This window comes from Oikopleura dioica, chromosome 2 (assembly GCF_907165135.1).
Source record: "Oikopleura dioica chromosome 2, OKI2018_I68_1.0, whole genome shotgun sequence".
Classification (NCBI taxonomy): Eukaryota; Metazoa; Chordata; class Appendicularia; order Copelata; family Oikopleuridae; genus Oikopleura; species Oikopleura dioica.
Window position 1 is genome coordinate 7085878 of NC_137292.1, and position 24735 is coordinate 7110612.

The following is a 24735-nucleotide window of genomic DNA, read 5'->3' on the forward strand; positions in this document are numbered from 1 at the left end:
CTAGTTTTGATAGAGAAAAAATGAGAATAAAAATGATCTCCCAAATTATTTTTTCCATGAAATCAATGAAGAGAACCATGATGATTCCTGATAAAGACGGCTTTTTGAAGACACCGGTCGAGTGGCACAGGTTCACCTGACTGATTTTGGACGAGCAGAGATCAGATTCGAGAGTGCGTTTGATGCGGAGAGAGCAGTCGGTCGATTCAATGGATACATGATTGAAGGAAAAGTTTGAACTTGAAAGCTCATATTGCGCATTTTTCACTCAGAACATTCCAGAGACACGAGTGCTCTTGTGAAACAATACGTTCAATCCTGTTGAATCAAACAGCAATTTGATATTTAAATAATTTAAAGCAGTCTGTGTCAATACTGATATTGAGTGGCCTCCATTCTAAGAATCAATTAGAGTCAGAGAATTTCTCTCTTTGATCGGAGATGGGTAATCAAATTGAAAAACCCTTGTTCAAACTTTAAAAAGGTCACCAACTTTCTGCCAGGATCACCGATTAAGAGCATTCATATCCATCTCCCCACTGCCCAACGATACACCTTACCCTTTATCTTTCAGAAACTTTCACTTTCTTTTGTTTCACCTGTCCAGAAAATGTTCCTTTATTTGCGATTTATGAGAATTTGGCGATTCATTTAGGCTCTATTCTGCATTCTGACTTTTTTGACGGTGCTTCATTTTCCATTTAATAATAGATACCATTCTACAACTGAATAGAAAAGAGTCTTTTTTTCAGAGAAATACACGAATCGAATATGGACAACCAGGGAGATGGCCCAGAGATGATCCAGCTGGACAACAACTCACGTGAGTCCTCAGAATCGCCACGGCTGTCCCCACGCAATCGTCATGAGTCGGCGAACTTCCAGCGAAAGGCGCTAGAATCGCTCAATCTGGACGGAAATGACTCAGGTGAGAAAAGGCTCAGCCAGGCGCTTTTTAACAATTCTAGCTACTACTGGTAGTAGTCCAAAGCGACAAAGAATGTCGTCTGGTATGGGATTACGGTTTTAGGGATGATGTGTAGGTACGTTCTTTATTTCTGAAAACAATTCATTTGAACCCATTTTTTGATGATCAGATAGATTCGCATGTAACCAGCGCGTTTTATTTACAGTTATTTCTTACAGCGAAAGAACTCTTTTCAGAATTATTGATTGTAATTATAGATACTTCCGATGGCTACCCAATCGAGAAGAGCGAGCAAATGAACCATGATCTCATGGAAAACGGACTCCAGGCGAAGCCCTCGTCCAAGAAAGTCCTTGGTAAGTCGTTCTCGAATACAAAATTAGAAAATCGAAAGATTGAGAAGGCATTAAGAGGTTTAAGGGCCCCGGACAAGGAGAATGCTAGAAGGTATACCGTATACGCAATCAGTAGTGCTAACAAAAATATATACTCAAAAGCGCGGCTAATAATTAAAAAAGAGGTTTTTGAACCATCCGAATGAACTCACTAAAACGCTTCTTCTGGTGCTAAACCTACCTAAACTTGCTCCTGAATTAACATTTTAGAGTACTACAACAAGTACCAACTTCCGATGCCTCCAGTTTCACGGCTTCGCACTGAGTCGATCACGGATAATGAACAAAATGAGTACCAAAAGATCAACATTTCCTCTCGAGAATCAACAGGAATGTCACGCGAGTCCTTCCAAAAGATTGCGCATGATATTATGGGGGCCATAGAGATGAGACAGCGTTACATGGCAAACAGGTTAGTTTTCCTTGATTCCAACCGTCTTCCTCAGCCTTTCGTAGCCACCAGACTTTCCAACCAACGGCAGATCGTCATTTACGAATTGCAAGAGGACGCGCCGCGAAGACCCCCACGGACGACTCAAGTTTAGACCTTGATGTACCGTATCATCCGCCGCCAGAGGATACTCACGTAGAAAGCCCATACATTGACCTTAAGGTCGATCAACTACCAAAGAACTGGACTCATACTTGGAAAATGCGCCATGGGATTATTGACATTCGGTATCGAGCTCTATTACTTTCTTCGATTTTAAACTCATCGGTCTTATTCAGGGACGAAGACAACAACCCGCTGCGCTACATCATCCGTCCAGATACTCACGAATTTCTCGACAACCACGCACAACTACTCAAATCCATGTCAAACGGACAATTACGAACTTACTGCTGGCGACGACTGCAGTTTCTCTCCCACAAATACAACCTCCACCATTTGCTCAACGAAACACTAGAAATCAAAGAGATCAAGGAGCTGCCACATCGAGACTTCTACAACTGCAGAAAAGTCGATAATCATATTCATGCCGCTGCGATGATGAATCAAAAACATCTTTTGCGGTGAATTTTCGCGCTGATCGAATGAAATTTTAATGAGAAATTTAGGTTTATCAAGAAAACGCTAAAAACCGACGCTGATCTGGTCGTAACAAAAGATGGAAAGAAGCTTTCTGAAGTTTTCAATCAAATTGGCATCTCTGCGTACGATCTTTCCGTTGACTTGCTCGATTGTCACGCCGATACAAACGTTTACCATCGATTTGACAAGTTCAACTCGAAATATAATCCTCTTGGACAAAGGTACGTTCTTCTTTTCCTCCCAGTTGGTAACACCCTCCATTCTAGCGTACTTCGCGAGCTGTACATCAAAACAGACAACCACATCAACGGTCGTTACTTTGCGCAAATCGCCAAGCAAGTGGCCGAAGATTTCGAGGACGCAAAATACCAACACGCAGAGCCGCGTCTTTCAATATACGGCCGAGAATATGACGAGTTCTCCAAATTGGCGAAATGGGCGGTGTCCAACGATGTCTTTTCCAACCATATTGTATGGTTGATCCAAGTCCCGCGATTGTACGATATCTATAAAAAGAAGAACCCGAAGCTCGTCTTCCAGACCATATTGAAAAATATATTTGGACCTGTAATGGATGCTTCTTTGAAGCCACAAGAGAACGGATAAAGAACGAATAGCATTAATATATTCATTTGACCCAAATTTAGCTTATACCTAATCCCTCCTTGATTGCAGTCATTTCACGAACAGGGTCGATTGAACCATCAGTCCTTCTATGCATTTATCCGCGGAAAAGAACACCCCGAGCTCGCGCGTTTCCTCGAAAACGTCGTTGGTTTTGACTCCGTCGACGACGAATCCCGCCACGAAACCTCACAGTTCACCGCCGAGACGCCGACCCCAGATAAATACAATATGCTTGATAATCCGGTCTATTCATATTATCTGTGGTATATGTACGCCAACATATCAGGTAAAGTATCTCTAGCGTGTGATAAGCGGGGCTCAAGATAATGCTTTCAGGGGTAGACTTAGGGCTGATTATTTAGATTCCGAGAGCTGGTTGCAATTTACAGTTAGACTGTAGACTAAAGAGTAGTGGACTCACTTTTGTTGGTTTTATTTGCAGAAACTTGGTGACAGTTGAATTCACGATATGACAGTTGTAAAGTAGGGTTTATGAAAGATTTGGTGAGGTGACGGATTTTTTCGGGCGGCCTTTCATCGACTGTCGGCAGCTCTGGGCTTGAGCCAGTCTGAAATTTTGTATTTACGACTTTTGTAGGATTTCTTTTTATTTTCAAATTAACTTACACAGCAAAGTCGGGATCAATTTCGAATTCTTCCTCTTTTTCTTTCTTTTTTGTCGATTTGAATTTGGTTATGGCTTTGTTTACCTTGAGTGAAATTCTGACTACTCTATCCATCTTTCCGATTTTCGATTATATTCCCTTGTCTCTTGTGTTCACTTTCAGTCTGAAATAATGCGGGTTGAGATCACTACTGGGCTTGCTACAGACAAGAAGGGACACTCTGTTGCCCCCTCCTTCTGGGGCGACGGGCGACAGACATGAGTGCGTAAACCGCTTGTAAAGGATTCTCTGAGCTTTTCTGCTCGACATATTCTGTTAGTTTAATTTGCTGCCGTCAGAGCAAGCGTTCATTGCAAGGTAGAAATGCTTTCAGTCTGGGACACGGTCATTGTCTCTCCGAATTTAATATTTTTATATTTTCCATCTCTTTCGACCAGAAATGACATATGGGACTGGGTTTAAACATGGTTTACAACTGTGTTAATTTGACATTCAAAAGTCTACTGATGTAAGAAAATCACTGTTTGACGTAAAGGTCTACAGTTTTTTTCACACATCGAATACACATCCTTCTCGGGAAAATTTACATTGCTAGATTATCTCCTATTAACCTTTTGAATCGATGCAAGGTTTTTGCCACGACTTGATCATCCTAGTTATAAAAGCGCAATTAAAAAAGCAAATTGGCTATGCATTTATTGAGAACAGCTGACGTAGTAAATTCACTCTTGACATTCCGAGTCTATAATGAACTTACGAGCTAAGTGCTGGATATTGGTTCAGTCGAGTTTTATTTTAGTCATTGCCCATGTGATTTCGTTCTTATGCACTCGCCAAATGACAGTTGTGACGTTATTTCAAATCATTTAGGAGAAGATATTCAAAGCTCTTAGTCCACTTTCTGGAGATTCTTTATATCATGTCGAAAATCTTATAAGCTCGATATTCCTTCCTGTTGTTGAGCTAAGAGTTTAACGTGATGATTTTAAGCTATTTACTGTATCATTTTCTACAAGAAAGGGAACCTTTGATGATCTGCGTTTTCGTTGAAAGAAATAGAAGTAGCATTAATAATGGAGCGTCCTCATCACCAATATTATCATCATCAACTTGTTTTTGACCGCTGAAGGCAGCAACTGTCAAATGTCAAATAGCCCAGGTTATTAACAAATGCAATTTTCCTAGTGATCAACCAAATACGAAAAGAACGCGGAATGAACACATTTGCCCTACGCCCTCACTGCGGCGAAGCTGGTCACATTTATCACACGGCCACGGCGTTCCTCCTTTCGGAGAATATCAACCACGGCATTAACCTACGAAAGTCGCCGGTAATGGAATATTTTTACTACCTCTGTCAGATCGGCATCTCAATGTCGCCAATGTCCAACAATCACCTATTCCTACCCTACTCAAAGTCCCCCTTCAAAGGTACTAAAAGGTTCTTTCGTCACTTTCTTTACCCAAATTCAGAGTTCTTCGAGCGAGGACAGAACATAGCCCTGTCGACAGATGACCCACTTCAATTTCACCTGACAAAAGAGCCGCTGATTGAAGAGTATTCTGTCGCCGCCCAAGTTTGGAAACTAAACTCAGTGGACATGTCGGAAATCGCGCGAAACTCGGTTTTGATGTCAGGCTTCAAGGATCAACTTAAGGTTCTCCTTTTCTTTCCGATCCCTTTTATTCACTCTTTCTTCAGCAATACTGGCTTGGTCCGCTTTACCGCCGAGAAGGAATAGAAGGAAACGACAACCGACGAACAAACGTTCCACCAGTTCGATGCCACTTCCGCTTCGAAACACTCGACGGCGAGCTGTCTCTTATTTCTTCAATTATCAAAGAAACGAAAAATAACAACCCATAACTTTGCACTACCGACAAGTTAAAACAACGAAGTTACCAACCATGACGAAACTACAAAAAATGACCCCAAAAACGACTTTTTGAAAACTCAACTGCTGTATTTTTCCTTCTTTCTTCAGTGCATCCTTATTCTTCCGTTAATTTTGCACGTTTTGAATATTTATGTACACGTTACATTATCGCTCGCGTTATTCACAGTTACAGTTACCGTTGCAGTTATACAGTTAAATACTTTAATAATAATTAAACAGCTTTTGTTGACATAATATAATCAAGTTGCGCCGTGTTATCATCCTTCAGTTCAAATTCATTCAACTCATGATTTGTGAAACAGAAAACGAAACAGATTCTTATTTAAATATTACAAAATTTAAAAGCTAATGGCAGTTACAAATGAGAAACTGTTGTGTGAATCAGATAGAAATAAATAAAAACAATTTTGCAATTTACCTCTCTCGCTCGTTTTGTATGAAAAAATTTCCTTCGTAAAACGTTACATCAGTAGTTACAGTAATTCTAGTAGTTCTTTTAAAAAATCTTCAATTTACCTTCTGCTCGTGAACAGTTTAGAGTTTAGCTACATTCCGAATACACTAAAATAGCTAATAAAAGTACTGAAAATTTGCATGTCTAATAAACAAAAAAAAACGAATGAAATCAACGAAGAAAACAGATAGCTTTCCTCGATAGTCTCGCGAATTATGAGCAGGCATGGAGAATTCCAGCTTTTCCCGCACTTGTGAAGATCAAACTTCAAATAAAAACACGCAGGGCATTTTGCAAGATGTAATTTCTTTTCCAACTTTCGCACTAACTATCAATAATAGCCGCTTTTTCTATTTTTGCGAGCAAAAGTTAAAAATAATGAAGCTATTTGAAGCTTCGCTGCCGATTCTAGCGGCTGGCTGGAGTGACTTGTACGAGAAAGCAGAGAATGGGGTGGATTTGATATTCAGAAATGACACTGAATTCTATGCGAAGTACAGAGATCACATTGAGAGAGTTGGAAACTGTCAAAACTCGGTTCCGGTGACGGATGATTCTGGTAACAGTGTCACTATTCCACCAGTTTTGTGGCCTACGCAGGGTGCCAATCCAAATGTGGTTGATTATGAAAAGAAAGGGATTAGGCAACATCGATTTATGAGCGCTTTTCTTCCTTGATTTCAAATTTGACATCTCCTTATCCCTCTCCAGTGCGTCTATATTTTCTCGAATTTCAACATGATGTGGTCGGATGCTGAAAAAGTGTGCGAAGAAAAGATCTCAAGCTCATGCACTCCCAATTGCAAGGGAAACCTGGTCAGCATCCATACTGACTTTCAGGACCAAGCAATCTTTGACGCTTTCAAAAACGACGAAGGAACTGGCAAGCCGGCCTGGATTGGTCTTCGACAATACTGTGCGTTCTGCCCGTTAGAGTGGGCCGATCACAGTCCTTTTGACTTCCGAAACTGGCAACAGGGAGAGCCCAACAACGAAGACGGCGATGAAGACTGCGTCGAGACAAATTTTTTCTCCGAAGGATGGAACGACAACACTTGCGCGGCGAAGCGCCAGTTTGTCTGTCAGATTTACACAAGCGCTACGAACCAGCATCCAAAACCTGACATGGACAAGACATGGCCAGCCATCGGCGGCTGCAAAGACGGCTGGTGGAAGTACGGAAAAGCTTGCTTCAAGATTATTGGCGGACGCGGGAACACTGATGCTCAGAAGGAGGAGCCAGTAAGATCTGCATCGCCAACTATTTTTAATGATTTCAGGCAATGAATTGGGACGATTCGAAAACCCAGTGCTCAAATGAATGGGCTGGTGCTTCACTCGCGCAATTCCCAAATATATACTACCAATATTTCGCCAACTCACTAGGATCCGGCTGAATGTGGAATTATTTATATATTATAAAAGAAGAATGTTACGACATAGAGGCTTTCATGTGTACGGTACACATATCACCATGAATCATGGTCCATGATTCAAATTGAATTTCAATAAGGTCCTCCTTCGGCCTTGATGCTTGAATTTCCATCGACTCTATTCATCAATATTGTCGATGACTTGCCCAGCTACTGTATTTTCCATCTCGTCATGGTCTGAGTGGAAATAATTTGACGATTCAAGTGGGCTCAATTTCCATGGATATTTATACTAGCGAAATGTGCGGATCTACTTAATTCCGTATCTTTTCCATCGTTCAGTTCATCTTCTGATAACGATAATTTGTTACTTAAAGTTACATCAACAGGGCACAATCCTGTAATACAGAGAATATTTTTCACGACAGTAGAATTCCATCTCTAGAATTTTACTCGGTTTTCCCAACAAGGACGCGACTTTCCAGTGAGAAAAATCTCGATACAGTATCGAATAATTTCTTGATAAGATTTTTCCTCGCGAAATCAAGTACCGCAGATACATGTCACATACAGCCAGTTCTAGTAAAGCTCGCCGGCCGTGATGTCTACATCGGAGCGCTCACGTCAACGACCGACATAACTTTCCACTGGGACGATGGCTCCCGACTAACATATTCTTACTGGGCGGACGGAGAACCGAATAATTATGGCGGCGTCGAGGACGTCGCATTGATGGCTTGGCTGAACGAGCCACATTATCACACTCGCGGACCAGGAGAATGGAACGACTTCCCGCGGAGCTACGAGCGCGCGGCAATGTGCTATCACAAGCTCGATTCTTCCATGAGCGAGAACACCGGCCGCTGCCCAGAGGGATGGAAACAGCAACCGGGCATTTCTAATTTCTGTTACAAACTTGTCACTGACGGCGATGGATTCGACAACGCCGGGAAGAAATGCGCCGATTTGAAGGGAGAAACCGGTCACCCAACAGCTTTGGCATCTGTAATGGACGTTTATGAAGATGCGTTTTTGGCGTCAATGCCTGTAAGTCAAAGTCCCGGAAAATGATAATTGATGAATAAATTTGCCTGTAGTATTCTGCTGAGACGAATTTCGACCCAACATTTGATGGAAAAAGAGCTGGAATCTGGATTGGACTCAAGGGAATCAAGGAAAGGTTTTCCGAAAGAATACTCGAAATTATAATGTTGTGCAAAACTTATATAAATTTATGACTGAAAATAGCGTCTAAATATCAGAAAAATAGACGTCTTTAAAGACCTTCATATGAGCCTCAATAAACAAATTAGTTGAACTTTATTTTTCTTTGACGAAACCTCACTAGGACGATTCTAATACCGTCAAATGGAAGTGGGACGACGGCTTTCCATTCGCATACACAAGATGGGGGACGAACGAACCCAACTTGCAAGCCATTCCAGCCGGTGGAGAGGGATGTGTCTATCTTGGAACAGATCGAAGTTGGTATGTGGACAAGTGCAACTTGGTGAATCCGTTTATTTGCAAGTCGAACATGGATGATACGAGTGGACAGGTGACCGATGATCGAGGAGAGCTGATGGACTGTCTGCCCGGCTGGGAGCCCACTGGATCTGAGGACAAAGGTAGAACCCTCAAAAGAGCTTGAGTTGTAAATTATTCTAGCAAACGGACACCATTGCATGAAATTCTACGATACAGCGGCAAGCTGGTTCCAAGCAAACTACATGTGCGAAGCTGTTGGCGCTCAACTGGTCTCCATCCATTCTGAAAGCTTCAATCTCCGAGTCAAAAGCTACGTCACTTCTCAAGGAACAGATTTCAAAGAGTATAGTAATAGTTTCTGTCTTGGGTCGATCTTATTAAAATCGGCCAAAATGGATCTCTCAAATAAGGCACCAATGCTAAGTACTGGGTCGGCATGAAACGAAATGAAGTCGGCGGGCTAGAATGGACTGATGGCTCCCCAGCGAGCTACTTCAATTGGGCCCCGGGAGAGCCAAGTGAAGAATGGGTGAGTCTTCCTTGTTTTCAAAACCGTGATTTATACTGCGACTATGTTTCAGGGAGGTGAGAAAGAAGACTGCGTCAATATCTTTAACAACGGAGCTTGGAATGATGCACCTTGCGGCTATGCAGCTCCCTTCGTTTGTAAAGCTTCTCGACCTACAGTAAGTGACTTAGACGACAACGACCATGGTAAAATAATTTTTGAAATGTTACTTGTTCTTATGTCATAATGATTTCAATAAAAAATGTAATTTTGTCTACTAAAAGGGAAGAAAATTGGCGTGAAGATACATGTAGATATCGTTTTATTGGACATTAAAATGCGCATAATTAAAAAACAATCACAAGGAATGCGTAATCAGAGTTCCATTAAAAATTTCTTCAGAGCAATTGTTTCGACATCGCTGAAGTCGATAAGGAGCAGTGTGGCTACCCGGGCATCACAGCTTACGAGTGCGAACATGTCTTCAAATGTTGCTACAACACCTTGACCGTTAACGGAAAGTCATGCTACCATCCTAGAGGGAGAAAGTCAGTCTCAGCTACTTGCGCTCTCGTCATCTCATGATCGATTTTTAGGAACAGTGAAATGACGCCTGGAAAAGCAGCGGGAATCGCCAGTGCTGTTTGGATTGTTCTGATTTTTGCCATTGCTGGGTATTTCTTCTTTTTCCGTGGAAGTGGTGGAGATGGGTTTGCCAATCCGAACATGTAAAAATACTGTCTTTTTTCTATCATGACTTCTGTTGAAATAAATTATCAGATATCGTTTTTGTCAGATGAGATTTTCGACACTTTGATTTTGAATGACTTCGAGATTTACCGAAAAAAGGACTTCTAGATGTTCACCAAGAACATTTAACATGTTCAGTCCATCAAACACTAAAAAATGTCTCAAGCGACGTCAAACGAGAGTTACATATTTTACACCCCTCCCACATCTGCCGTTAGTATTGCAGAGGATGCAGGAGCGGAACGATCGGCAGAACTTTTGAGCGAAAACGAGAAGCTCAAGAAAAAGAACAAGAAGCTGAAGCTTGCCTTTGTGGTCGCTGGTACGAGCATCGCCACTGCTTCTGCGATCGGTCTCGGCATGGCTTGCGCCAAGAAGTTCAAGAAGAAAAAGAAGAAGAAAACTGGAAAGTGATTGTACTCTCCTCTCAATGGATTTTGTCAAAGAAAATTATTGTTGAAATAAATTTTAAAAAATATTTTTTGAACTTTTATTTCAAGATAGTCTATCATATCGTTTTATACAAGCAATTTTGATGCAGCGAAAGGTAGGTAAATGAGCAAAGTTTAATGATAATGCCGCGCTTGTCGAAAATATCGTCTCAGCGAAGGTTTCATTTGTTTTCTGTTTGAACCAGTGAATCGATAAAGCACTCCTGTAGACGATCTTGGACCTCGAGTTCCCTGTTTGAATTGGCTGACGTTGTTTCTGAGTCTGTTGAAGCCGATCATATCAGCAGAAGCAACGAGAATATTGAGTAAAAGAGCGAGAACAAGCATGTTTTATTATTTTTATTTGATGTCGTATTCTGATTTTTGGACTGATACTGATGATTCAAGCGCTGTTTAAATATCCCTTAGATTCAAGCGTTGGCGCCCTCCTCGTTCTTAAGATCAAATCGAGGGCATTGAAAGAGCATTCGCTTTATCACGCCGATATATAACTTATGAGCGACCAGGTCGGGAAAAGGTTTTATTTTCATCTAAACTAACAACTATTCATATTAGACTTGCATCAATTGTCCAAATAAAGATAACTAAATGAGGTATAATCAAATGTTATGTAAGAAAGCATTTATTTTGTTCACAAAAAGAAACTGCTAAAATTAAATTTAATTGCACAGGAAAAATATTATTATATGGATGAGTTACAGGAGTCAGAACGGTTTTCGTAATACAGATGTTGCTCGATTTCGTCTTTTTAGGGCTTAGCTTTGAAAGCGTTAAATGTCTGTTTTGGATATTTCACATTTGACATTTCATTAAAGAGGAACCTAAAGCTAAGCCGTTCCTTGAAAATTGATCATTTCGCTTTGTCGATATTTGTTGTCGAAGAAATGTGTTTTCGGTCGCTCTGGACCTTTAATGTAGCTTTGGCGCACCATTGTTTCTTTTTTGGATTCAAAAAAAGTTAAAGAGTATCTTTAAAATCATCAGTTTTGAGTCCCCTTGGCAAAGTTGTAATTTCCTTTTTTTATCTGTCGTTTTACTTCTATAAAGAAGGATTGTTAGGGTCCGAGGGAATTAGTCCTTACCGTTTCTTGATACAGTAAAGTTCATCAGAACTTCGTTTATATGAACTGGTCGGTTGTAGCGGCCTGTTTTTGATCTTCGAACTTGTCTTTTCGTCGGTTTATATCATTCGCAAGCTTGCTGAAAACGACACTTGTTTTGGAAATCAGGGCGTAAGTATTATGTCATACTTACGATATCCGTTCTAGTTTAGTAAACCAACCAAATAAAGGGTACATCCCGATTATTTCCGCTCAGTGCAGATGCGTTTCTACTTCCATAGAAAGCTGTATATCGAGGAGGGAAACTACGTCATATCTACTGCTATACATAGCCTGTGTATAACTCATACAAGTCCGAATTCTCTCTACTCCAGTGAAATTATGGGGAAACGTTAAATTCATTACCTAATCATGAGCTCTTTCAGAAGCGCTCTGTAGGCAAATATTTCTTCCGCAGTCGGCTCTCTGTCAAATTTATTACTGTCTCTTCTGACTGAACATGAAGATCCCATCTTCTTCTTCTTCTTCTTCCAAATAATATGAAAATTATAGTTCAGTAGCTATATCAAATCAAGTCAAGCCTTTGTAAATTTGTCACTAAAAGTATGAAAGTTTTCTTTTCAGAATTATGCAAACTGAAAAGAATGAAGTGACCTTGGTCGCGAGGAAAGCGATTAAAGTTAGAGCTTGGTCAATTAACACTCGACGTCCCTTCTGCACCTGATGATTTTCGCTATCAGAAGGGAACTTAGCAGCATGATTTTATGCTATAGATCTGATGGAAAGCTGTCAACACTGCGTAAACCCTGTCTTTTGAATATTATCGATGGAATAAGGTATTTTTGGTGATACAAACGAGTTCAAAAATTCAACAATAGAAAAGTAAGTATAAATAATGATTTTGTGATGCATTTTTGATCGAGTTTGCGGTTGATTATTGCATTATTGAGAAATAATAACTAATACATTAATTAATCGATAGCCTCGGGAAGGCACGAGGACGGAGATAGACTTTGCAGGTACCCAACACGTCGAGGAGGATTAGTTATTAATAGCTAGCTTTTTCTCTGCATCCATTGAAAGTAGCAATTCATTCCAAGAAAAAAAAACAGCGAATGTCAATATTTTTCACCGGTTGGAGAAAATACGCCCTTTATTGCTGCCTGACAAGTAAAATCAAAAGAAAAGAGATACAGTGGAGGAAAATATTCTTTAGTAATTTGCATCTTTCATTTTATTGTATGCGCGCAGCTGGAAAATGGACTTGGTGTTTTGATAGCCTTTCCGATGGTCTTTGAGTTGTTGCTGCTTATTGTCGGCATTCAAGGTACTTTTGTCGACGTAGCTACTAGCGAATCGAACGGATAGATTTCTTACACAGTTTTTCATAATCTTAATCTGATTGAACATACGAGGAAGATAAGTTGTACTGAGTACCATAAGATTATCAGATAAGTGACGCTTAAGAAAGCGGCAGTTTTCTCGTATTTTTGATTGATTAGTTGCGCAAATATCGAGCAATTTCTAAATTGGCATTACTATAATGAAATCAAACGTGCAAAAAAATTACTACTGCTGGCCTCATAAGCTGTAATTAGATATTATCTGAGCAGCTGAATTGCGTTTTGGGCCTCTTTGCTTGAAATATTCGATATAAATTTCTTTCAATTACTTGTTATAAAATTCCGACTTACGTATTCTCAGGCTACGAGCGATATCTTGAAAAGAAAAAGACGGACGTCCATCAAATCGAAGAAATCCAAAAGATGTACCCTGAAAACCTCAACAATCTCAAAAACGAATAACCTATCCTTTCAAATTTCTAGAGCATCTGTTTTCTCCGCAATAAATCGCAGTTCCTATTGAGTTTTTCCTTCAAAGAATCATTGAATTATCTCCAAATGGAGAAGACTTGCGGCCAGACAGCCGCGAAATTATTCAGCTCGTTTTTCGGCAGTGATTTTGGCGTTGAGACCTGGTGTAAGGACGTTCCGGCTTGGAGCACAGCCGGAGCAGGAACGGATTTTTCTTATATAAAGTCGAAATCGTCAAATTTATCCTTTGAAAAATTCTCAATGCAGTGTATGACTATATCATGCTCTGGACCCCGTTCGTGGCATTTTTGTCGCATATTCTCGTGGCTTACGCTTCTTACGTCCTGGGTCATTCTTGGGGCACCTTTTTCATGTCCAGCGAGACGGAGGAACATGAATTCACAACGGATCAAATTCAAGAGCGCAGACAGATTCTTCAAGAGCAACTCGCGCTAGTTCTCGATGATTTGAACAATGACAAGAGGAAGATTTTCGATTTGGATGCTGAGTTTGAGTTTTCAAAGCAAGAAATTCCGTCGTTGCAGAATCAAATCAAGCAACTTCAAGGTTTGAATCTTTCTAGATGGTTGATTGGAGCTTTTAATTGAATTAAAAGCAATGTTATTACTGTATTAATGATCAGTAATGATGAAGCTTCGAGCTTCTTTCCGTTATTGATAGTTAGGGTTTCGGAGATTCTCCGATTTTAATTCCCGGTTCTTTAGACAAAATTTGGAACCCTGTATAAGTTTTGTTGATGCTGATTCTTCTGTTTCTTCAACATCTTTTAGAGGAGATCGATTTCCTCCAGGAAAAACTCGACAAGTTGAGGGAAGACCGACTGGAGCTTCACAAGCGATTCTACGGAGGAATCAATGACATCGCAAATATGCAGGCACGTGGTTTCGTATTCTTCTGCTGATTAACAATTCGGAATTGTCAATTCTCTCAATAGCAGTTTAGGGCTCACAATCATCATGACGGAGTTATCGTTGATTGTTTTTCCTCGTTGAATTCATTCAAACTAAATTAGCATTGACAATGTCTTACACAAAATCTTATGTAAGATTTGTTTCATAACATTCCATTTTAAGAAAATCTTGGAGCCTCAAGCGCTAGACAACGAAGCAGCTAAAGAGCTCATCCGGCGTATTTCAAATATTGAGGATACAATTTCATCCTTCCACGATGCCATGCGAAACCAAAACCATTCTTTCAGAAAACGGGATTGATCGATCTTCAGATTAAGGCTATAACCTCTCTTTTGGCCTCTCTGGAAAACGGACTTCCCTTGGTCGATTTCAAAAATTTAAAAGGCAAACATACTTGTTTTCTCCTAAAAAATTCAAAAATGATATCAAAAAATACTTTTCTTCCGTAAATTTTTACTCTAGAATAATTCAAAAATCGCCATTCGGTTTTCCAAGAAAACTGGAAGCTCTGAGGTAAAATTAATCCGATAATAATATTAAGTTTGGCATATTCTATGATCCCTATGGAAAAAATATCAAGAAATTGTCTTAATTATGATTATAGTTCTCTCTTCTTTTAAATCTCTTTTGTTTATAGACGGACGCTTGAGATACACGCGGCCAATCAGAGCGCGATGAATCGCTTGACTCACACGCTCGCCAACAGCGCTCTCTTTTTGGCCTGGAGGATAGCACTCCGCGCAGCGCGTCCACGCGCATTTTTATCCTCAGGTGCGTCCACTAACATGGCGCTAGAATGAAAATTTGAACAGATATCGAAGATTTTTTCCATAGGGATTATAGAGAAGGCTTTAATCTTTTAATTGATCGAAAAAAATCTACCTCTGTAATGGTAAAATTCTTCGGAAAACCGAATGGCGTTTTTTAAATGATTGTAAAGTCGAAATTTCGAAAGAAAAAATAATTTTTGATGGCATTTCTGAAATCTACGATAGATTTTGAGTACATGAGCCTTTTTAATTTTTGAAATCGACCAAGGGAAGTCCGTTTTCCAGAGAGGCCAAAAGAGAGGTTATAGCCTTAAGATTTTACGAACATAAAAATCCCGAAAAAAGACCGTTTGAGATTCAAGATTCCGCTCGATTTTCAGAGTCGTTTTAAAAGAAGTAATTTGTTAATTTTAAATTGAAGACGCAATAAATATATATTTTGTTTTCATTTGGAAAGTTTATTGAAGCAATCGAATTAATGAATTATTGAAGCAGGAAAAAGTTGGTTAGTAGTCGGCGGATAAATCGTCAATGACGTACGCAGGGTTAGATGTTCCGCTCTGAAGCTCAATCTGAGAATGACATGATTTAAATTTCCGGTCCTAAGGACTAGGGGGATTCTATCACTGTTGGCAGAAGACTTCTCATTTCCATGACCGTCGTTGGCCGACGGAACAAAGGTCCGGTCGCCATTGACGCCCTCACTTGTAAAACCTAAGCAGAAAAAGAATGTACCAAATTTTGACTTCAGAAATTTGTGCACACTACTGGTGAAACAAAGTGAGTCTCCCAAATCTTCAAAGATTTAGATTTGAAATTTTTTCATAAAAAAATGGGAGGATGATTGAATGGTTAGATGAGAAGCGAGTTTAAACTTTATACAACCCGGCAGTTTTGTTTATAAAGTTTCTTTTCAAGAGATGTTGAAAATGCGGACCAGTAAAGATAAAACTTACGGATTTGCGCCGACGAGCAGAAGATTCGATAAGGCTATCGTCATATTCCTTCGCTGTTAACGTCATGCTAGAAATATAGAAAATGATCCTTTGATTTTGAGAAAATAAGTCTGAGTTTTAGAATGTCGGTTGGAACTCCTTTTGATGATTTCAAAAAAAATTTCGCGGGCCCGGAAATCGTCAAAAAACGTCTTGACTAGTTTTGTAGAGCTCGTCGAGACGAGTCGAATGATATATCAAAATCCTGAAAATTCTAAGATTTTCCGCCAAAAAAAGTGATAAGAAGGTGGCTTATCAAAAAATTTCTGACCAGCGCCGTTTTTGTTCTAGAAAAGTTGAGGTGATGTTTGACCCCGGAAAATGATCCTTATGATCTGTTCTATTACAGCAAAAAATTTCAGCTCGTAATCACATATCCTGCCGTACTTATCAGCGAAAAATTAGAAATTTAGTGCATTTTGTTGTCGCTGCTCGTTCCTAATTTCTGGCCCATTTTCAGTCCCATTTCCATTCGAAAATGAAATATACTGATAAACTCGGCTGGGTAGATGATGACTGGCTGAAATTTTTTGCTGTAGTAAAACAGATCATGAGGAACATTTTCCGGGGTCAAACGTTACCGCAGCTATTCTAGAACAAAAACGGCGCTGGTCAGAAAATTTTTGATAGGCCACCTTCTTATCACTTGTTTTGGCGGAAAATCTTAGAATTTTCAGGACTTTGATATATCACTCGACTCGTCTCGACGAGCTCTACAAAACTAGCCAAGAGGTTTTTTGACGATTTTCGGGCCCGCGAAATTTTTTTTGAAATCATCTTTTCCACTCTTTGAGTTTTTTTATTATCGGCATTTTTACATGTTTACACCGAATTCAATAATTTTCATACCGAGTCTGATTTCATTCAGTATTTAGTACTCCTTGGGAATCTGTATAATCTATCTTGGCATCAAGATAAGCTCGAAATCAAAAGGATAAAAAAAATAATTCTTTGGGGCTAAAGAAGGAAGAAATTTACCGCTGTATCTTCCTCTAACTCAACGTATTCATAAATATCATCAAGTCCGAATCTCGGGCTATATTTTCCATCATAAACAAGACTTTCAATTTCCTTGTACCTGTAATAGACGACGAAAAAGACCCATCCAAAGTTGAGAAAAACCAAAGCGCCGTATAAAAACAAATCGCCGGGGATGATGTCTTTCTCGTTTTCTTCCCATTCTTTCTTGCCGTTGCTGAACTGGATTCCGAAGCCGATGAAGAAGGGAATCGATATAACAACTAAAGGAGGTTCTCGGGATATTCCTAGGGCTTGATAATCTACCCATGACAATGGCAAGCCACATAAAAAATCTGCACCGTCTCCAGTTTCGTCTGCAATCAGCAAATGTCATCCTCTCTTTTCCTTCTTCTTTTATTCAAGACGTTTCTTTTCTCTGCTCTGTTCCCACCGTGAATCAGAGCTTCCAAAAATTGATATATTGTTTGGCTTTTTGTCTTGCGCGTTACTCACAAAAAAAAAAGGTAAAAAATTAACTCGGGAGAATAACGATGCTGGCGCGAGTTGGTAATCGCGCGTTTCAAAGCTGCTGAGAAGCTCAAACTGAAGCTGACAAGGATTTTTATGATCGGATTGCGATCACAACAAAACAAAAGATCAACCGACAAGGACGTTACTTGAAAAGGCAGCCAAGCGAGAAGAAAAACGGAATAGCGAATAATATGCGCAAAAGACTGGACTTTTGAGCATATAGAAGAAATTAATTTATTAAACATGTATTAGAAACAGAGATTGCGTGGTAGTTCTTGTAGCAGTACAAAAGAATGATAGTTGTACGAACAGAAAAATTGTTGTTTTTTTATCCTTTTTGAAGAAATTGAGTTGCTAGAATTGTCTCGTCCAGTTTTGCGCGGTCCTTTTCTTCCGCCAGTTTTTCGCGCAATCTCGATATTGCGGCGGGGAAAAGCTCTTCGGGAAAAGTGCTTGGTACAGGAAGATACAGTATGTAATGGCGGATGGAGTCACGGTCGTTTTCTACTGCGGAGATAAGGGAACTAGAAGAGAGTTTTCTTTTGGGAGGGTTTGGAGTGGTTATGTTACCAGATAATGATTTTGGACTGGCCACGGAACTTTTGGCAGATATTTGGAATAGCTAGCAAAAGCCAGTTGAAGATTTCATCTCGTTGAGGAAAAATACGGAAGCAGTCGCTCAGAAAGAATAAATATGAAGGAACCAGCGCTTCTTTTGCATTCATCAGTTCGATAAAGAGCTTATTTAAAACCCTAGAAAAAGATAGAATGTATAAAAAGGCAGATTGATTTGTACCTTTCATTGATTGAAATTTCGCTGAATAAGAGCTTCAAGAGAGCGAGCATTTTCGAAGAATGTTTCTTTGGATTGGTGACGGCGGAGTTCAGGATCACGGAAATTACGGGGTCGCTACCGATATCGCTCGAGTTCTTGTTTTTGATGAACGACGCGGAACGCTTTTTTGAGGAGAAATAGCAGCTAAAAACATATTAAACTGACCATAATTTGTCATGATCTTACAGAAGGGAACTCGTAGCAAGAGTAGAGCCAGTTGAAGCAAGATAGGAGTCGTTCGCCATGCTCAGATCAGCTCCTATCTGTGAAAACTGCACCACTTGGTCCGGAAGCAAATGTCCCAGCCACGCGATTCTGCCCAAACCGAGTAAAAGAGGTTCGACGGCTTCGAGGGAAGCCCCAGTGTAGCCGACTTGGCGATGATTGATATGATGTTCGATGTAAAATCGACCTGTGCAGAGTTAGAATGAAAAGTTCAAGATATATTTCATTTTTGATATTAAACTCTTTCCTCGTCTGCGAAATCAGGGTGTCGCTCAATTATCAAAAGAGCGATGGAGAAGTCGTAGAGCTTGAGTTGCAAGTCGATAGGATTCAAGGACATCAATGATGGATGCGCGCTCAGTGAAGTGAGAACCTTATTTGCTATCAGCGTCAAGAAGTTACTGTAAGAAACAGTGAGCCCTCTTGGCATGTCTAGCAAATTCAGTACAGAGCTTCGGACACTAGAAGTTTTGTTACACTTTTGTAGATGTACCGAACTTACGATAAATCGGAGGAAATAGAACAAAAGCCTCGAGAAACAAGGGGCGTAAGAGTTTTTGTCAAAAACTCATCGTTGTAGCCTGCGACAGATGCTGCCTTTGTCAAGCATGGCAACAGCGTTTCCCAAAGAAGAGGATCTTCGTTTTCTGGATTTGAAGTTTGAACAAGTCCAGTTACAGCTTTGAGAGTTTCGTTGAAGTGCTCTCTGGTTGGATAGGCGTTGACGATCATATTTATTGCTCTCGCTGCTTCCAATAGAACTCGTCGATGAGGCGCTAAAATTTATGTTGAAATCATGTCAGAGAATACTTTAGTACCTTCGGAATTCTCATGAATAGCAAAATGAAACCACCGTAGAAACAAATCAAAAAGAAACTGCGTCGAAGAATTCAAATCTGGCGTCCAGGAATCATCTGATTTCTCCGAGGCCTCGAGCTCTATTTCTGCCGAGGAGCTTCTTGCACTTGTCATTGGCGAAATTCCTTGTTTCCTGAAATGATTTGGAGCGCATGAAGCTCCAACTGAAACTATCGATGGTCCCTGGGACTCGGGATTCGAAGACAGCCAAGGGGATGAGTTTTGTAACGACGAAGATAGGTCAGATTCAGCTTGCGCATCTAAAACCCGAGGAAGAGGACATCGAGGGTGGTTTATCAAGGGAGAGACAGCAGGTGAGCCCGCAAATGTCTTTCCATTTTGAAACTGGCGAAATGCGAGCATCGTGAGTACTGTTAATCCTCTAACAGCATCAACCATCGAGTCTATCTCTTCTTCGCGACCAGATCCAATGTTCAAATCGCTGGAAGTCTTGCTCATGATCACCTGTTGCAAGCCAGTCCACAGTGAGAGAAAGCACGTTCGAGTTCCATAGCCAAACGCGCGAAAATTCCGAACTGATTGGGTGATTATTTCTTTATCTTCCAACTCGTTTGGCTCGCCAATTTCAGAAGCGAGAAGAGGCTTCCGGAAGAGCTCTTCTTTGCCGGGAGTATAGGAAAGAATCGATAGGATCTTCCGAACAAGGACGGAGTCAGGACAGTTCGATAGGAATGAAAAGGAGATTAAGCTGTCGATCCCGACCATGGAAAAGATTTCTTCAAGATTCTTGATTGTGTTATCGTAAATTTCATCATCCAAACAGTCAGTTTTGCAAAGATCATCAAAAATATTTGCTAGCTTCCTTCGTTTTCTGCTTTCTACAAGAAGCGTGGTATTCGATGAGCTTTTCTGATCGTTTTCTCCGACTTTGATGGAAAACGGACAGTCGAACATCGTTGAAATCTCGAGTCGTAATCGTCTTGAAGGAATAAGTTGTACGTATTTTCCGACCGTTTCTGCCCAGGCAACCTTGTTCATTGCTAAGAGTTTGACGAGCTTTCGGATAGCCCCGATTCTATTTCCCTCAAATGTCACTTTAACAAGATCTTCATCGACATTCACATCAGATTCGATGAGAGAAATCATGTGTCTTCTAACATACGCCGGTGCGCTGGAAAGACTGGACTTAAAGCTCGCTTGTTCTTCTTTCAGAAAATTCTTGAGTTTAGAACGAGTCCTCGTTGATTTCAATGCGGATTGAATCAAAAGTTCATCGCATGAAAAGGTTTCAAAATCAGAGTTGAAGATTTTAGCAAGTTTGGCACCGGTGTTATTGTAAGTTGAGTCCGATGCGATGAAATTATTGTGAAGTCTGATGGCAGGACAAAAAGTGCTTTCAAGAGTCAAATCTGGAATGAGTTGAGATTCTGCGACGAGCTGCTGACGAGAAATATGCTGGATAAGAACAAGCGTTTCGAATTTTAAACTTTCATCAGAGTATTTCAGCAGCTCGGAGAAGATGCTTTTCATGTTGATTTTTGAAAGAATCCCGTGAAGATTTGATTGAGAAATAACTAGATGAAGAATCCCGAATAAAACCTTGCTGATCGCCGACGATTTATGCCTTTTCAAAGCAATCAAGGCATTGTCTAACATATCTTTGAACGAGTCTTCGTTTGCTTCTAGCACTCCTCCGGTACAGTGCTCGAAAACAACTCTTAGTAGCTCGAGCTCTTTTTTGTCCGAAAATTTCAAATTCAGGACGAAATTTTCGATAAATAAATTTCCAGTAAAATTGTGGACGATTCTAGCACTCACACTTCTCCAGAGATTAATATCAGTGAGCCGATAGTACTTGAGAATGTGAATCAACAGTGGAAAAGATGAGCAAGTAGTGGACATGTTCAGAATCATCGAAAGAATCACTTCTTTCTGCGCAGACTCGGAGACTGTTTCAAGGGAGAAAATATCGTCGACAATCGGAGAAAGCGCTGGAATCGCATGTGTTTCGGGACTGAGCCCGGCTGCGTTGAGACTGTTGCATAGATTGATAACTTCTGACTTTGTAACAAAAGTCTTTGCGCCTCCCTTTTTCTCCCCGCTTAGAAGAACGAGGAAAAGAAAGATGCTCGGAATGACCATTTTTGCATCTCGCCACAGGTTTGCTTCGGCGGTGCTCAATTGATTCAGCAAGATTTTCACGAAGATCCCTTCAGAATCCAGCAAAGAATAATTCACCCGAAGCTGCATCAAATTAGTAAGAAGTTTTAGGACTGCTTTTTGAATACGCTCATCAGTAGAAACTGTATATCTTCGCATAGCACAGATGACGATCGGTTCGAATATTCGAATAAAGTCTTGAACTGATGATGATCCCTTTTTCGCGTTGAAGTTGATTTCTTGGAGCCGCGCGTCTACCATCTGTTTATACGATTTCTGATGGTTGAGTTCGCTTTCAGAGAGGTGTGAACCTGCCTGTGTTGTTGCTTGAGCATCCGTGAGCCGAAGAGATATCAAGGAAAGCGGAGTGTCCCTTAATTTCTCCACCAAATCAGCTTCGTACGATGATGGCAGCTGAGATTCATTGGGCGGTTGTTTGACTTGGAAAAGGGCAGAAAGCACGGAAGTCGCAGTGAAGATGCATTTCGAGGGCAAATCATCATAGGTTGATTGAAGAAGCCCAGTTAAAGACGTCAAGATGATCTCGGCGAATTCGGAAATGACCGAAAACTCGATGTTTTCCAGAAGAATCTGCAAACTCTCAAGAACCCCTGATAGTAAATCTGATAGATTTGAAGACTTGGATGTTTGAATTTTTGAAGTTTGGTATGCTTGATTGACTTTTTTGTAGAACTCATGTTGGGGAACCTCGTCAGAGTTTTTCTCCAAGTCCACAACCGGCGAAGTAGCCTTTGGGACGTGCTCTTTTGGGCGAGAATTATTGAAAGGAATGGAGTTGCGGAGCTTTCTGGCAAAGCTTGGACTCGAGCCACGGACCTTCTGATCATCTTCTACCACCGGTAAAGTTCTTTTCTCCGATTCAAGGTTCAATAGTGCATCGATTTTTGCTTCAATCAAAACAATATGTAAAATTTTTAAATAGCGAACGATCAAATTCGCCAGTCGTTTTTGACCATCCAAGACCATTGCTGGTACAACTGGCTCTTTTAGCTGCAATGTTTGGGTCCACTTAACCATCAGTTTTGACGCTAACTTGAGCATTCTTCCTAAATACTGCCAGTCGACGATTTCGCTGTAAATTTCGCAGGTTTGCAGAACGAAGAACAGGAGTGGAGGTGAAGGATGATCGAATTTCCGAACCCAAGTTTTTGCCGAAGGATACTTCTTTAACAAGATGAAGATTGCTCCACAAATAGAAGCAATTCTAGGTCCATCGACTGATTTTAACAACTCGTTAGTCATGAATGAAATGAACCATTCAGTAGACAGGTCGAAGGGTTCTTCAGTGGACTCCTCAAAGCAGTGGTTCACATATTTGGCGGTGATCAATTCTAATCTGTTGATTTCTGGCGAGTGGACTTTGTGAATAGCTTTTGGCCCGTAGCAATTTTTGCTAAACGCGAAGGTGAACTTGAGACATCCTTCTCGAACCCGCTCGTCTTTTGAAGAGAGACACGCAAGAAAGTATTCCAGGGCCCGTTCTTCGTATAGGAAAACATCTGCTTCTGGCGATAAGGCGTGAAAGAATCGCCAGTCTACTTCGGAGAGGCAGGAAACGAGATCGATTTGCGTTGACCAGTAAGTTACCGTTTTTGTCAGTTTCAAAATGTTTTCCACGGAAGAAATGTAAAGCTCTCCTTTCCGATGCTGGAGAAAGAAAGGGAGGAGATTTCGAATTCCTTCAATTGCTTTCGACAAGGATTGGTTCGAAGAAGTCGTCGAAATGAAATTGATAATTTGCTCGAATTTGGATTTGACTCCATTTTCCTCGTGCTCATTTTTCATCAAGTTGGCAAGGAAGAGAACAGTGTGGCCTTGAAGATTCGGGTCTTCGTGCGAAAGAAGATCTTGAATTTTCGCCATAGAAGGGAGCGAAGAAATGGAGGGGCTCATTGAAACGCAGAAATTTGAAGCAGAAACGATGAGAGACTTGATTGAAACACGCGAAAGACCTGAAATTTGATCAGTTTGAAAGAGATCTTAATTTCGAACCTTTGTCAGGCAATAATTCTCCATCTTTGACGAGAAAAGTGGGCAAGAGATAGCTGCAGAGCTCTTCAATCGCATCTTGATCCAAATTTTTCGCGTTTTTGAGGAGTAAATTGACGAGTTCGAGCGAAATCAAAACTGTAGAATACGCGGGCTCTTCTTTCAAAATGTCCACGAGGGTTCGAATCAACTCAAAGTTCGAAGCGTAAGATTCTTCAAATTCTAGCAGTTTCTTCAGCGCTAGAATTATGGCGGGAAGAATGTCTCGCATTTCCGGGTCTTTGAGTTTTAAAAGAGAGCTTCGACGACTTCATTTTTCGCTGACTGTAATGAACGAGCATTTCGAGCGATTTCGCTGCAGATTCTCGGTTAGACGGAGAAATAAGTGGCTTGGAAGTGATCTTCGCGATGAGCGTCGTTTCCAGATCTTTGAAATCTGCTTCGGTGAAGACATGACCCAGGGATCGAACTAGATTCATTGTCGCATCTGACAGGACTTGTTGGACGCTTTCTTCTTTGCTCGAAATCAGTCGGTTTAAAATTGGAACGATGTGCTGGGCGAATGGCTTGCTTTTTTGCGGTTTAATCGAGCTGGAAAGATTGGAGAAACGCATGAGAAGCTGCTTGACTCGCTTGAGTGTCTTGTCATCCCAGTTTTCCAACGGAAGATTGACGGTTTTCTGTAGGTCCTTGAAGAGAATGTAGCGGAAACGAGGGAGAATATTTTCGGGAAGGAATTGGGTCAGTTGATTTAGCGCGTCGCTGGAACCTTGACGAACGTCACGTGAGTTGTCTTCGCAGAGAAGAAGCAGAAATTCTAGCACAATAGTTATGAAAAAACCACCGTTAGGGACATACCTATGCATGAATTTAAATTCAATGTAAGCTGCTGATCCGGAAGGAGCAAAAGATTCTCGACCATGTTCTTCGCATTCTGGCATTTTTCTTTAGGGCTCATTTGGTGCCGATTAGTGTTTTTGGAGGCGTCGAAATGCAGCCGAAACTGCGCCAAGTTCTTTTGGACCGACTCCATTTTAATTTCATCTCAATTTCGAAGCATCTGAAAAGGTAACAAATATGTAAAGGAATTA

At 40.7% G+C, this 24735-nt stretch overlaps 8 protein-coding genes and 1 long non-coding RNA gene across 10 annotated transcripts; 5 read left to right on the top strand and 4 right to left on the bottom strand.

The window, feature by feature from the left end:
- The first annotated feature begins 466 nt into the window (after nt 1-466).
- On the top strand, nt 467-6115 carry LOC145696182 (AMP deaminase 2-like). Its single transcript, XM_081773178.1, has 11 exons — nt 467-928; nt 1186-1284; nt 1534-1735; nt 1780-2001; nt 2053-2337; nt 2383-2577; nt 2623-2923; nt 3065-3269; nt 4795-5040; nt 5083-5267; nt 5312-6115. Exons 1-11 carry the CDS (start codon nt 772-774, stop codon nt 5474-5476), a joined length of 2262 nt encoding a protein of 753 aa, XP_081629304.1. The 5' UTR covers nt 467-771; the 3' UTR covers nt 5477-6115.
- Nucleotides 6116-6676: 561 nt separating this feature from the next.
- On the top strand, nt 6677-7358 carry LOC145697981 (galactose-specific lectin nattectin-like). Its single transcript, XM_081775188.1, has 2 exons — nt 6677-7203; nt 7242-7358. The coding sequence occupies exons 1-2, from the start codon at nt 6700-6702 to the stop codon at nt 7356-7358; spliced, it is 621 nt and encodes a 206-aa protein (XP_081631314.1). The 5' UTR covers nt 6677-6699.
- Nucleotides 7359-7390: 32 nt separating this feature from the next.
- LOC145697982 (C-type mannose receptor 2-like) lies at nt 7391-9245 on the top strand. Its single transcript, XM_081775189.1, has 6 exons — nt 7391-7421; nt 7918-8381; nt 8432-8507; nt 8681-8962; nt 9003-9165; nt 9233-9245. The coding sequence occupies exons 1-6, from the start codon at nt 7391-7393 to the stop codon at nt 9243-9245; spliced, it is 1029 nt and encodes a 342-aa protein (XP_081631315.1).
- Nucleotides 9236-10118, top strand: LOC145696136 (E-selectin-like). Its single transcript, XM_081773125.1, has 4 exons — nt 9236-9351; nt 9404-9508; nt 9733-9878; nt 9927-10118. Exons 1-4 carry the CDS (start codon nt 9259-9261, stop codon nt 10060-10062), a joined length of 480 nt encoding a protein of 159 aa, XP_081629251.1. The 5' UTR covers nt 9236-9258; the 3' UTR covers nt 10063-10118.
- A 1131-nt stretch (nt 10119-11249) lies between these two features.
- LOC145699982 (uncharacterized) lies at nt 11250-12210 on the bottom strand. Its single transcript, XR_014134117.1, has 3 exons — nt 11999-12210; nt 11615-11732; nt 11250-11571 (listed from the first exon to the last, which is right to left on the bottom strand). It is a non-coding gene; the product is annotated as an uncharacterized LOC145699982 (long non-coding RNA).
- Nucleotides 12211-13676: 1466 nt separating this feature from the next.
- On the top strand, nt 13677-14639 carry LOC145697983 (uncharacterized). The gene is made up of 3 exons (XM_081775190.1): nt 13677-13974; nt 14199-14302; nt 14502-14639. Exons 1-3 carry the CDS (start codon nt 13689-13691, stop codon nt 14637-14639), a joined length of 528 nt encoding a protein of 175 aa, XP_081631316.1. The 5' UTR covers nt 13677-13688.
- Nucleotides 14640-15547: 908 nt separating this feature from the next.
- Nucleotides 15548-17625, bottom strand: LOC145697412 (uncharacterized). Of its 2 annotated transcripts, none has more exons than XM_081774609.1 (4): nt 17389-17625; nt 17183-17345; nt 16066-16132; nt 15548-15669 (listed from the first exon to the last, which is right to left on the bottom strand). In XM_081774609.1, the coding sequence occupies exons 1-4, from the start codon at nt 17456-17458 to the stop codon at nt 15616-15618; spliced, it is 354 nt and encodes a 117-aa protein (XP_081630735.1). In that variant the 5' UTR covers nt 17459-17625; the 3' UTR covers nt 15548-15615. The 2 variants fall into 2 exon arrangements, with proteins under 2 accessions (XP_081630735.1, XP_081630734.1); XM_081774608.1 differs by having other exon boundaries at nt 15580-15681.
- Nucleotides 17626-17823: 198 nt separating this feature from the next.
- On the bottom strand, nt 17824-18753 carry LOC145700401 (uncharacterized). Its single transcript, XM_081777664.1, has 4 exons — nt 18617-18753; nt 18392-18574; nt 18166-18348; nt 17824-18119 (listed from the first exon to the last, which is right to left on the bottom strand). The coding sequence occupies exons 1-4, from the start codon at nt 18673-18675 to the stop codon at nt 17924-17926; spliced, it is 621 nt and encodes a 206-aa protein (XP_081633790.1). The 5' UTR covers nt 18676-18753; the 3' UTR covers nt 17824-17923.
- An 84-nt stretch (nt 18754-18837) lies between these two features.
- Nucleotides 18838-24714, bottom strand: LOC145700385 (uncharacterized). Its single transcript, XM_081777642.1, has 5 exons — nt 24503-24714; nt 23648-24461; nt 19474-23607; nt 19158-19431; nt 18838-19116 (listed from the first exon to the last, which is right to left on the bottom strand). Exons 2-5 carry the CDS (start codon nt 23913-23915, stop codon nt 18891-18893), a joined length of 4902 nt encoding a protein of 1633 aa, XP_081633768.1. The 5' UTR covers nt 23916-24461; nt 24503-24714; the 3' UTR covers nt 18838-18890.
- Nucleotides 24715-24735: the final 21 nt, after the last annotated feature.

Excerpts from the sequence above, each read along its gene's own strand:
- LOC145697982 (XM_081775189.1), top strand. The coding sequence starts at position 7,391 with ATGTTACGACATAGAGGCTTTCATGTGTACG. Across the intron at positions 7,422-7,917 it reads TAGAGGCTTTCATGTGTACG|TAAAGCTCGCCGGCCGTGAT; the intron begins GTACACATATCA and ends AGCCAGTTCTAG. Across the intron at positions 8,382-8,431 it reads CGTTTTTGGCGTCAATGCCT|TATTCTGCTGAGACGAATTT; the intron begins GTAAGTCAAAGT and ends ATTTGCCTGTAG.
- LOC145700401 (XM_081777664.1), bottom strand. The coding sequence starts at position 18,675 with ATGGCGAACGACTCCTATCTTGCTTCAACTGGCTCTACTCTTGCTACG. Across the intron at positions 18,349-18,391 it reads GAAATTTCAATCAATGAAAG|GGTTTTAAATAAGCTCTTTA; the intron begins GTACAAATCAAT and ends ATCTTTTTCTAG. Across the intron at positions 18,120-18,165 it reads CAGTCCAAAATCATTATCTG|TTCCCTTATCTCCGCAGTAG; the intron begins GTAACATAACCA and ends ACTCTCTTCTAG.
- LOC145696182 (XM_081773178.1), top strand. The coding sequence starts at position 772 with ATGGACAACCAGGGAGATGGCCCAGAGATGATCCAGCTGGACAACAAC. Across the intron at positions 1,285-1,533 it reads CTCGTCCAAGAAAGTCCTTG|AGTACTACAACAAGTACCAA; the intron begins GTAAGTCGTTCT and ends TTAACATTTTAG. Across the intron at positions 3,270-4,794 it reads TATGTACGCCAACATATCAG|TGATCAACCAAATACGAAAA; the intron begins GTAAAGTATCTC and ends CAATTTTCCTAG.
- LOC145697983 (XM_081775190.1), top strand. The coding sequence starts at position 13,689 with ATGCTCTGGACCCCGTTCGTGGCATTTTTGTCGCATATTCTCGTGGCT. Across the intron at positions 13,975-14,198 it reads TCAAATCAAGCAACTTCAAG|AGGAGATCGATTTCCTCCAG; the intron begins GTTTGAATCTTT and ends AACATCTTTTAG. Across the intron at positions 14,303-14,501 it reads ATGACATCGCAAATATGCAG|AAAATCTTGGAGCCTCAAGC; the intron begins GCACGTGGTTTC and ends TTCCATTTTAAG.
- LOC145700385 (XM_081777642.1), bottom strand. The coding sequence starts at position 23,915 with ATGCGAGACATTCTTCCCGCCATAATTCTAGCGCTGAAGAAACTGCTA. Across the intron at positions 23,608-23,647 it reads AGAATTATTGCCTGACAAAG|GTCTTTCGCGTGTTTCAATC; the intron begins GTTCGAAATTAA and ends ATCAAATTTCAG. Across the intron at positions 19,432-19,473 it reads TATTCATGAGAATTCCGAAG|CGCCTCATCGACGAGTTCTA; the intron begins GTACTAAAGTAT and ends CATAAATTTTAG.
- LOC145696136 (XM_081773125.1), top strand. The coding sequence starts at position 9,259 with ATGAAACGAAATGAAGTCGGCGGGCTAGAATGGACTGATGGCTCCCCA. Across the intron at positions 9,352-9,403 it reads GAGAGCCAAGTGAAGAATGG|GGAGGTGAGAAAGAAGACTG; the intron begins GTGAGTCTTCCT and ends ACTATGTTTCAG. Across the intron at positions 9,509-9,732 it reads GTAAAGCTTCTCGACCTACA|AGCAATTGTTTCGACATCGC; the intron begins GTAAGTGACTTA and ends AAATTTCTTCAG.
- LOC145697981 (XM_081775188.1), top strand. The coding sequence starts at position 6,700 with ATGATGTGGTCGGATGCTGAAAAAGTGTGCGAAGAAAAGATCTCAAGC. Across the intron at positions 7,204-7,241 it reads ATGCTCAGAAGGAGGAGCCA|GCAATGAATTGGGACGATTC; the intron begins GTAAGATCTGCA and ends TAATGATTTCAG.
- LOC145697412 (XM_081774608.1), bottom strand. The coding sequence starts at position 17,458 with ATGACATTTGCTGATTGCAGACGAAACTGGAGACGGTGCAGATTTTTT. Across the intron at positions 16,133-17,182 it reads TTTTTCGTCGTCTATTACAG|CATGACGTTAACAGCGAAGG; the intron begins GTACAAGGAAAT and ends CTATATTTCTAG. Across the intron at positions 15,682-16,065 it reads CTGCTCGTCGGCGCAAATCC|ATTGAGCTTCAGAGCGGAAC; the intron begins GTAAGTTTTATC and ends TGTCATTCTCAG.